Here is an 11,285-nt window from a genome sequence, read left to right as displayed (position 1 = left end):
TGACTGATCAATAAGCTTTTAAAACTTTTGTTGCAGGAATTACTAGCTGTGGAAACAGATAAAAGTCTGTCTTAGTAACTGGAATATAAAGAGTTATAAGAACTTGCATTATGGCTTGTGTCAGCTGTGGCTTTTCTGAGTAGCGCTCTCACCTTGCCCAGTAGAATTTGGGTTCAAGTCCCACTCTAGCTGCTTCAGTAAGTACCGAGGCCAACACAAGGCACAGGCATAGTGCTGAGGGACAGCTGCACTGTCAGAGGCACTGTCTTTTGGATGAAACATTAAATTGAGGCCTCTTCTGCTCTCTCAGGCAGGTGTCAATTGTTCTAGGCTCATTATGTAAAGATTAGGGAATTTGCTCCTACAGTGTCCCAGGTGATATTCATCCTTTGTTCAATGTCAGTAAAAGAGACAACCTGGCCTTGTTTGCAGTTTGTGAGAGCTTCCTGTGCACAAACTGGCTGTTACGTTTCCTATGTTACCGCATCTCATTGGCAGCAGAGCACGGTCCTGAGGTGGAGCTTGTTGTTGGCGAAATGTGAGATTCTTCCTATTTCTCAGGGATTAGACATCAGAAGAGGGTGTGATGGGTTGTTGGTGAGGGACAGGCACACAAGGTTCCTCTAAGGATTTGCATAAAAGACAGGGTGAGACTGTGAACTAAGCGTTCACAATTCCTCATTAATGGTAGCCGGAATTCTCTGGCCATTCATACTAGCCGGATTCTCCAGTCCCACTGCTGTGAACAGAGATTTGGCTGAGTGCCAAATTCGCCGTGCTTACTTGCAGCGACAAGTAATGGAACTGCATTAATCCAAACAAACAACTCACCACCTCTCAAGGGCAATTAAGGATGGACAATAAAAAAAGTGCTGACCTAGGCGGCAATTCTCACATCCCATTACAAAGTGGAGGTCTTGTGTTACAATGGATAGCATCCCTACATCTGAGCCAGAAGCTCAGAGTGGCAGCATGATTGTTAACACTGCTGCCTCACAGCGCCAGGGACTCGGGTTTGATTCTCGGCTTGGGTCACTGTCTGTGTGGAGTTTGCACATTCTCCCCGTGTCTGCGTGGGTTTCCTCCGGGTGCTCCAGTTTCCTCCCACAGTCCAAAGATGCGCGGGTTAGGGTGACTGGCCATGCTAAATGGTGAGGAATTCAAGGGGAGACATGTGGCGTGATTCCTACACCAGGATAGAGAGGCGGCAGAGAGCATCCACTCCCAAACATCCCAGAGATTCACAATGTGCCATGGGTGGTACTGTGGTTAACACTGCTGCCTCACAGCAGCAGGGACCTGGGTTCGATTCCCAGCTTGGGTCACTGTCTTCATGGAGTTTGCAGCTTCTCTCTGCATGTGTTTCCTCCGGGTGCTCCAGTTTCCTCCCACAGTCTGCTGGTTTGATGCTAAATTCTCCCTCAGTGATCCGGAACCGCTGGAGTGTGGTGACGAGGGGAGTTTCACAGTAACTTCATTGCAATGTTAATGTAATCCTACTTGTGACTAATACATACACTTCTGTTCCAGGAATTACTGTGGGAACAGATAAAAGTATGTCCTATGGTGAATCACTATTTGTATTATTCACGATGACATAGCAGAGAAGAAAGTCCAGAATAAAACTTGAGGGGGGAGGGGGGCGGTAATATTTGCTTTGTAATTGGATGCACTAAATATAAATGTAGTTTAAAAACAAATCAGTGTTGACTGATAGATTTCAGCGCCTGAATTTGAATGGAAACACGTCCCCATTCGATGTGTGCTAAGCGGGGAGATGGTTACGAGTCGCTTCCCTCCCGGGAGATTTTCTGAATGAATCAGTCCCTGGTTGTGTAGCAACTGGAAATGATACAATTGTCTCCGCGCTTTGGTAACATCCAGGAAATGTTACGTTGTCTCAGTCACCGGTTACCCAGCCGCCGTTCGCTACTCTGTAACCTCGCTCACGCCGTGAGGAATTCCAGGCGAGACATGCATTCCCGCACCAGCGGCGTTCAGGATGGAGAGGGAGCGGACAGCATCCACTCCCAAAACATCCCAGAGGTTCACAACGTGCCCATGAAAATTCTCATCAGACCCTTCCCGCCCGAGCTGGACGAAGACAAAGTGAGCAGCTTAATGGAAAGTATAAAGGTGAGTGGCTTCTCATTTACGTGTGATGTTAAAGGAATGACTGTCCCTGGATAAGTGGGAGCTGTGTCTGGGGATAAGTAAGCTGCTGTGAAGTATAGAAACATTTAATAAAAATACATTCTGAGAGAGGACGGAGTCGGGGAATTTCACAGTAACTTCATTGCAGTGTTAGTAAGCCTTACTTGTCACTAATAGTTTAACTTTACTGAGCGTGGGTTTGACTTCATGTCACAAAAATGTCTGCCATTGTAATTTACAATATTTAAAACTGCTCTTATTTCAATATCGGGATTTCCATTCCTTTGTTTAAATGTCTGCTGTTAGTGGGAGTGTTGTGTGTGGGGAAGGGAGAATGGGGTGAGGATGACAGTCACAGAATGAACTCTTGGTTTGTGTTCATTTTATTATCGATAAGGATCAGCTGTGATACTGACAGTACTGGCACTTCCTGCTTCGATACCTTCCGGGTCAGGGGAATGACAGAACAAGCTGAACCAGAAGTTAAGGAGTCTTAAGTTATGGAGCTGATCCAACCCCAGGATTGGCACCCAGAGGGAAATTAAAAGCTCAGGTTTATACGAAGAACCAAATTGATTTAGTGCCTTGTCTGCTCTCCTGCGCTTCATGTCCTGCGTCCGAACACTGAGGGAAAGGAACACGAGGGAAAGCACAGCTCCCCTCTATCCATCAAATGATGTAACCTCAGGAAGTATCCTCCCCCAGTAATGTTAAAACTTGGGCAGGCAAAATAACAGTCCCTTTTTACCTGAAAAAAAATCGCCTTCCGTAAGATCTGTGAGCAAATGCGCAGACACCAAAAAGGCAGTATAACTTGGAAATGATTAGTACTGCTCTGAACGGGAGTTCCACTTGAAGTTGTGCAAGACCAGTTCAGACCAGTATCAGTCGTTTCTCAAGACTTTATCGTTTGTTTTTTATCTTGCCAAAGTCAAGGAATAAGCTTTTAATCTCTTGGGTAAGAGAGGACTCTTGATCAAAGTGTCTTGGGTGGCACAGCGGTTAGCATGGCTGCCTTAGCACCAGGGAACCAGGTTCAATTCCCGGCTTGGGTCACTATCTGTGTGGAGTTTGCACATTCTCCCCGTGTCCGAGTGGGTTTCCTCCGCATGCTCCAGTTTCCCCCCACAGTCCGAAACACGTGCATTGGCCGTGCTAAATTCTCCTTCAGTGTCCCCGAACAGGTGCCAGAGTGTGGCCACTAGGGGATTTTTCACAGTACCTTCATTGCAGTGTTAATGTAGGCCTTACTTGTACTAATAAATAAACTTAAAAACAAATCAGAGAGGGATATTCCTCTTCAAGACTTATCTTTAACCTGATGAAGGAGCAGCACTCTGAAAGCTCGTGATTCCAGATAAACCTGCTGGACTTTAACCTGGTGTTGTGAAACTTCTTATTGTGCCCACCCCAGTCCAACACCAGCATCTGCACATCACGTCTTTTAGATAAAAGCAAAATACCGAGGATGGCGGAAATCTGAAATAAAAACAAAATTCTGGAAAAATACTCAGCGGGTCCAATCACAGCTGTCGAGAGAGAAACAGTTACCATTTTGAGTCCAATATGATTCTTCGTTTCAGAATTGGGCTCAGAATTGTTTCTATCTCCACAGATGCTGCCAGACCTGCTGATTTTTTCCAGCACTTTTTGTTTTTTTTTTATCCCAGATCTTTTAGGTCCTGTCAGCTTGAGCTCAGCAGATAGCAAATATAGCCCAAAAGTTCTGACGTAAAATAAAATGCCACTGAAGCGAGGTGACTAGAACTGCACTCATTGTACCCTCTAATTCCATCTTTTACTCCCATTCTATGCTTCTAAAACTTAACTCTAAGTCCTTTACACTCTGGCTGTAACACCACATTTTGCACCCTCTCCTTTCCTTCTCCCCTTTGTCCCCAGCATAGCCCCTAATTCCATCTTTTACTCCCATTCTGTGCTTTTAAAACTTAATTCCTTTACTTTCCACCCTAGCCGTAACTGTAACACTTACATTATAGAATCTACAGTGCAGAAGGAGCCCATTTAGCCCATCGAGTCTGTCCCAACAATAATCCCATCCAGGTACTGTCCTAACCCCATAATCTCACATATTTACCCTCAAGATTCCCCTGACAGTAAGTGGCAATTTAACATGGCCAATGAACCTAATCCACGCACTTTTGGAGTGTGGGAGGAAACCGGAGCACCCGAAGGAAACCCCTGCAGACACGGGGAGAATGTGTAAACTCCACACAGACACCCGAGGCCAGAACTGAACCCAGGTCCCTGGTGCTGGCCCTTTCCTTTTCCTTCTCCCCTCTGTACTCTATGAATGGTATGTTCTTGTCTGTATAGCACTCGAGGAACAATACTTTTCACTGTACCCCAAGACATGTGACAATAATGAATCAAATCAAATCACACTCCAGATTGAGAGCTTAGGAAGTGATCCTGACTGACAGGACAGTACAGAGGGAGTGCTGCACTGTTGGGGGTGCTGTCTTTTAGATGATACGAAAAGCTGAGGCTGTATGGAGGGAGGTGAAATACTCCATCGCACTGCTTGAAGAAGAGTTGGTGGGGGGTGGGCACAGGGGGTAGTAGGTTACAAAGCTGTTCTGTTGAAAGATCACGGACGTGAAATGTCATAGATTATAGAACCCTACAGTGCAGAAAGAGGCCCTTCAGCCCATCGAGTCTGCACCAAACACAATTCCACCCAGGCACTATCCCAATATCATACCCACTGATCCCCTCTAACCTACACATCCCTGGACACGAAGGGGCAATTTCTTAGCATGGCCAATCAACCTAACCCGCACATCTTTGGACTGTGGGAGGAAACCCACGCAGACATAAGAACATAAGAAAAAGGGGCAGGAGTAGGCCATCTAGCCCTTCGAGCCTGCCCCGCCATTCAATAAGATCATGGCTGATTTGTCGTGGCTCAGTTCCACATTCCCGCCCTCTCCCCATAACCCTTAATCCCCTCGCTTATCAAAAACCCATCAACCCGTGTCTTAAAAATATTCAGCGAGGCAGCCTCCACCACCTCAACGGGCAGAGAATTCCAGAGATTCACCACCCTTTGAGTGAAGAAGTTCCTCCTCAACTCCGTTCTAAACCACCCCCCCCTTTATCTTGAGGCTGTGCCCCCTAGTCCTACTGTCCTTTCTGAGCGGGAAGAGCCTCTCCGCCTCTATCCTATCCATCCCATTCATCATCTTATACGTCTCAATGAAATCTCCCCTCATTCTTCTAAACTCTAACGAGTACAAGCCTAGTTTATTCAGCCTCTCCTCATTGCTCAACCCCCTCAACTCCGGTATCAGCCTAGTAAACCTCCTCTGCACTCCCTCCAAGGCCAAAATATCCTTGCCTAAGTACGGCGACCAAAACTGCACACAGTACTCCAGCTGCGGCCTCACCAATGCCCTATACAGGAGAATGTGCAAACTCCACACAAACAGTGACCTAAGCCAGGAATCGAACCCAGGACCCTGGAGCTATGAAGTAGTAGTGCTAACCACTGTGCTACCATGCCGCTCACCAGCTCTGTTCCTCTCTCCACAGCTGTTGCTTGTCCTGCTGAGCACTTCCAGTATTTTGCATTTCATTCTTGTTTCGGTTTTGCCAGTGCCCTCAGTGCGTTGCTTCTGCAAGAGCCGGGGGTGGAGGGGGGGGGGCGGATTTCTCTCTGCTGTTTTGACCCATTCACACAGGCAGCATGGTCAGTGCAGACTTGGAGGGCCTCTTCCTGTGCTGTAATTTTCTTTGTCCTTTGTATTCATCCATTGCTCAGTGTATGGGATCTTGCTATGTACAAATTTCCTTTGCGATGTTCTGGAGGATGTCCTGGAGTTTTCACCTATTTAGACTGTGTTTCTTTTGAGGGGGAGGAGGGACGGGGCAAACCTTGTCCAGACTCAGGGTGAGAGAGCTAAAGGTTCTAGAATTTGAAGTGCAAATTGTGTACAGCGCTACTCGCATTTCTACAATCTTTTACGGTCTTTTTTTTAAGACACCGCACTGGAAGAAGGCCCTGCTCTGAAAACTGGCCACACACCCAGTTCGAATCAATCACTATTTGGAGCTTCCACTAACTGGGCTTATTTCCAGGCCTGGGAGAAGGATCTAGAACTTAAGCTGGAACTTTTGAATCCCAGGACACTAACTGGAATAATGCAGTTACTCGCAGGCAGAATTAGTGGAGTCTCTGACCTCTTTTCTAATCATCCTAATCAAACATCACCAAGTTACCCATCTTAAATGTGTAAACAGACATGTTTGCTTTCTCTCTTCCTCAATAGAAATGTATTTCATTTAACACCGCAATAATATTACACTAATACCCTTTTTCTCCCATTGACAGGAGGCATGGTGACACTGTGGTTGACTCTGCTGCCTTGCAGCGCCAGGGATCTGGGTTCAATTCTAGCCCCAGGCCGCTGTCTGTGTGGAGTTTGCTCTTTCTCCCTGTGCCTGTGTGGGTTTCCTTCGGGTGCTCTGGTTTCCTCCCACAGTCCAAAGATGTGCGTGTTAGGTGGAATGGTCATGCTAACTTGCCCCTTCGTATCCCAAGATGTCGTTCATCAGAAACTGAACTGCCCCACTTTCTGAACTATCCCATGTGTTTACCACATAGATGGCAAGGTGGTTAGCACTGCTGTCTCACAGCACCGGGGACCTGGGTTCAATCTAGCCTTGGGTCACTGGCTGTGTGGAGGCTGCACGTTCTCCCCGTGTCTGCGCGGGTTTCCTCCGGGTGCTCCGTTTCCTACCACAGTCTGAAAGACGTGCTGGTCAAGTGCATTGGCCGTGCTAAATTCTCCCTCCGTGTACAAGAATAGGTGCCCGAGTGTGGCGACTAGGGGATTTTCACAGTAACTTCATTGCAGTGTTAATGTAAACCTACTTGTGACACTGATAAATAAACTTAAAACATTGGTCTGAAGAAGTTATATGTTCATCTGTACAGTTAGCTTTTCCCTTGGAGTTTGAATCCTGTCCAAGAGTTTTTCAGTTCAGCTTCATTCTAGGATTCATTACAAGGCATCAGTGTCTCAGGGAGGTCCTCTCTGAAGTTGCCTTGTTCCAATGTAAATATTCCTGGACTTTCTTCATAGTTCAGGCATCCAATCCCGTCTGTCTGCTTCGAATGCCCTTCTTTGTATTCTGCCAAGGGTCAGGATATCCCCCCTGTGATCTGATGTCCAGCAGTGTAAACAACATTCAAGGTGGGGTGAGGCAGTGCTTTGTACAAGCTAACTATCAATTTCCTGGATTTGTGCTATATCCCTTAAGCTACACTGTTTAAGAATCTATTTGACTTTTTTTTAAACTGTCACTGCTAACAGTTTGAAGGTGTTTATCCCTGAAGTTTATCCGGATTGCAGTACTTTGCACATCCGGTGCCCAAGTCCCATTCAGTTTACTCTGTTTCTCCTCTCCAACTCCCCAACTCAGCAATTTTAACCTTTTAAATGACACAATCCTCTCACCCCACTGCCATCCACCCCAAAACTGTCCAGCTCCTTCCTTATTCCAACATCACCCAGTTACCAATCTCAGATGTGTAAACAAATATGTTTTCTTTCTTCCTCAATGAAATGTATTTTATTTAATATTACAATAATAATACACCAGTACCTATTTTCTCCCATTGACAGGCAAGACAGTGGCACAAGTGGTTAGCACTGCTGCCTCACAGCAACAAGGATCTGGGTGATTGTCTGTGTGGAGTTTGTACATTCTCCCCATGTCTGCGTGGGCTTCCACCGGGCGCTCCAGTTTCCTCCCATAGTCTGAAGATGTGCGGGTTAGGTGGATTGGCTATGCTAAAATTGCCCCTTTTAAACTTGAATCCTGTCCAAGGGTTTTTCTCAATGATGCGTTGGTTAGGGAGACTGGCGGGATAAATCCTTAGGGTTAAGGATATAGAGCCTGTGTGGGCAAATTGGGACAATTCAATTTCTGCTCAATGGTAACCCCCAGAATGTTGTTAGTGGGGGATTCAGCAATGATAATGCAGTTGAACGTCAATGGGAGAAAATAGTGGGCCTGTTGCAGAAGGGATCTGGACAAGCTGTGTGTATTATTCATAGTGAATCACACCAAACTCGATCGCAGAGCTTTTGAAGTAACCCCAGCCACATGACTGGGCAGATCTGTGAGTAAAGCTCCAGATTGTGCGTGTTTGACACCTCCCTCCCTTCACTTAGGTGAGAGGTGGCAAGTTCAAAGGAGATGTAAAGGGCAAGTTTTTTTTACAGAAAGCAGTAGGTGTCTGAAACGCACTGCTGGGGTGGTGGCAGATACAATAGGGACATTTAAGGGGCTTTTAGATAAGCATATTAATATGTAAGGATTAGAGGGATGTGGAGTAAGGGCAGGCAGAAGGGATTAGTTTAATTTGGTGTCATGTTCGGCACAATAACGTGGGCTGAAGGGCCTGTTCCTGTGCTGTAGTGTTCTAAGTTCTATGTTCCTCACCCCTCCCCAGTTCTGTGATTAACCATTGGAGATCTAGAACCCAGCACTAGAATGAAAAGCATCAGAGAACCGGTAATCTTTTGCCTTATCATTCCTAAATGTGATCCTCTTCTGTGTTGGGAAGGTTTTCCTGCTCTGGGACTGATTGATGCTGTTCTCTGGTGAAAACAAACTCTTTCTTCCACAGGACCCGAGCAAAGTGCACGATGTGCCTCCGATAGATGTCCTCTGGATCAAAGGTCGTCAAGGTGGGGACTATTTCTATTCATTTGGAGGGTGCCATCGATACGCTGCCTACCAGAGACTGAACAAGGAAACCATTCCTGCAAAGGTTATGAAGTCCACCATTACGGATCTTCGACTATACTTAGGATCATCAACCCCCGAACTTCAGTGATTGAACGGGGGGCTTCCTGACTGACACAACCGTCTCCCAATGCTCTCTGCCTGTCTCTAAATGAGATCATTTATAGCTGTTACTCCATTTTATGTGAGCGCGTGTGTGTATTCTTGTATGTATTGAAATCAGTGAAGATTTGAGATGATGAATTATTTCATGGCCATTCTAAGGAAGAGGAGGAGATACTTCAATGAAAACTCTGTTTTTACGTCTTGGTGGGGATTTCATTCATCTGCCTGACTTGCAGTTAAGCATCTGAAGAAATGTGGTGTTATGTGAATGGCTCTTTCTCACAGCTGATGCAAGAGGAGGTAGTGGTGTAGTGGTATTATTACTAGACTAGTAATCCAGAAACCCAGGGCAATGTTCTGAGGACCTGGGTTCAAACCCCACTAGTAGCAAATGTTAAAATTTGAATTTGTTAAAAATCTGGAATTAAAAGTCTACTGATGACCATGAAACTATTATTAATTGTCATTAAAAACCCATCTGGTTCATTAATATTCTTTAGGGAAGGAAATCTGCCATCCTTACCCGCTCTGGCCTACAGGTGACTCCAGACCCACACCAATGAGGTTGACTCTTAAATGCTCTGACAAGCCATTCAGTTCAAGGGTAATTAGGGGTGGGTAGTAAATGCTGGCTTACCAGGCATGCCCATTTCCCATAAACTAAGACAAAACACAGTTCTTGATGGAATAGAGCTGAGGAAATATTGCCACTGGCAGGAGTGTCAGTAAGCAGAGGATATAGATGTAAAAATGCAAGTGGAGGCAGAGTAAGAAATTCCCACAATCTGGAATGCAGTACCTGGAAGCAGGTTCAATAGTATCTTTCAGAAAGGAGAAATTTGCAGGAGAAAGAACAGGGAAAGTTGGAATAGTTTTGCAAAGAGCATGACCAGGTGAATGACTTCCCTGTATGAAGTACGATCTAATCTGTGTAACAGTTGTTAGAATTAGAGAAGCAAAAGCAGAACCAGGTCACAGTCGAGGTTGACGTGATGTCACGTATTAGCTGTTTGAGGCTTCCTCATTTCTCCGCTGTCTCCTACAGTATTAAATTTGCCAGCAATCAATGGGGATACGGGGCTGCTTTGATCACGGTACGCTCATTCAGACCCATTTGCTGGCCACCAGGTTAACACAGGGAGGGGTCTGTAGTTATTAAATATTAATGTGTGGCTGCCTGTGTCCTGTCTCACACCAAGTCCCATTCCCCCATCACCTCGTGCTCACTGGCCCATTACATTTGTTTCTGGTTAAGCAACATCTTATTTATTAAAATTTGCGTCCTTGTTTTCAAATCTCTTCACGATATCAGCTCTTCCTAATCTTGTACAACCCTAGAGATATCTGAGCTCCTCGAATCCTGGCTTCCCAGATTTTAATCACTGCATTACTGTTAGCCATATCTTCAGTTCATAGAATCCCACAGTGCAGAAGAGGGCCATTCAGCCCATCGTTTCTGCACCGACCACAATCCCACCCAGGCCTGATTCCCATAACCCCATGCATTTGCACTGCTAGTCCCCCTGATACTAGGGTATGATTTAACATGGCCAATCAACCTAACCCGCACTTCTTTCAGACTGTGGGAGGAAAGCGGAGCACCTGGAGGAAATCCATGCAGACATGGGAAGACTCCATGCACACGGTGACCCAAGCCAGGAATCAAATCCGGATTCCTGGCACTGTTGAAACAGCAGCACTAACCACTGTGCCACTGTTGCCTGGGCCCCAACCTCTGCAATACCCTCCCCACACCTCTCCACCTCTCTTCCTTGCATTTCTGCTTTAAGACACTCCTTAAAACCAAATGTCCAATTGAATATCTCCTTATGCGCCTCTGTGTTCTCTAATGTTCCCATAAAACTTCCCACGGGATTTTATCATGTTAAAGGTGCAATATAGATATAGCTAGTCTGGGTTGTTGTTTGAGACACGTTGTCTCCTTTGATGAAACAACCAAAGCCTATTTTGCCACACACTTTCCACCTTGCCCATCACATCTTCCTGCTCTGATCATTTTTCTGTGCTAATTTCCCTGTCATTTCTATCTCTCTCATTTCCTGACCTTGCTAGCTGTTTTCTGACACATTCCCTAATCCTGACTGGAGCAACTCACTATCACAGACTGAGCCAGCTGAACATCACACAGATCTTGGTCAAAAGGCCTGCCTTTGCAAAGAATCCTACCAGATTTGACAGCTGAGCCCAGATAGTAAAGTTTGGAATGCCCTCCCTAAATCTCTCTA

The 11,285-nt window shown here is 45.8% G+C and overlaps 1 protein-coding gene across 1 annotated transcript; it reads left to right on the top strand.

Moving 5' to 3' along the window:
- Positions 1–1,828: 1,828 nt before the first annotated feature.
- On the top strand, positions 1,829–10,211 carry srxn1 (sulfiredoxin 1 homolog (S. cerevisiae)). Its single transcript, XM_080204380.1, has 2 exons — positions 1,829–2,136; positions 8,816–10,211. Exons 1-2 carry the CDS (start codon positions 1,849–1,851, stop codon positions 9,023–9,025), a joined length of 498 nt encoding a protein of 165 aa, XP_080060506.1. The 5' UTR covers positions 1,829–1,848; the 3' UTR covers positions 9,026–10,211.
- Positions 10,212–11,285: the final 1,074 nt, after the last annotated feature.

The sequence above is a fragment of the Carcharhinus amblyrhynchos genome, chromosome 16 (assembly GCF_965287045.1).
Source record: "Carcharhinus amblyrhynchos chromosome 16, sCarAmb.v2.hapA, whole genome shotgun sequence".
NCBI classification, from domain to species: domain Eukaryota; kingdom Metazoa; phylum Chordata; class Chondrichthyes; order Carcharhiniformes; family Carcharhinidae; genus Carcharhinus; species Carcharhinus amblyrhynchos.
This window is presented reverse-complemented; position numbering and strand designations above follow the sequence as displayed.

Coding starts and splice junctions, on each gene's coding strand:
- srxn1 (XM_080204380.1), top strand. CDS start 1,849: ATGATACAATTGTCTCCGCGCTTTGGTAACATCCAGGAAATGTTACGT. Junction 2,137..8,815: donor GCTTAATGGAAAGTATAAAG/GTGAGTGGCTTC, acceptor TTTCTTCCACAG/GACCCGAGCAAAGTGCACGA.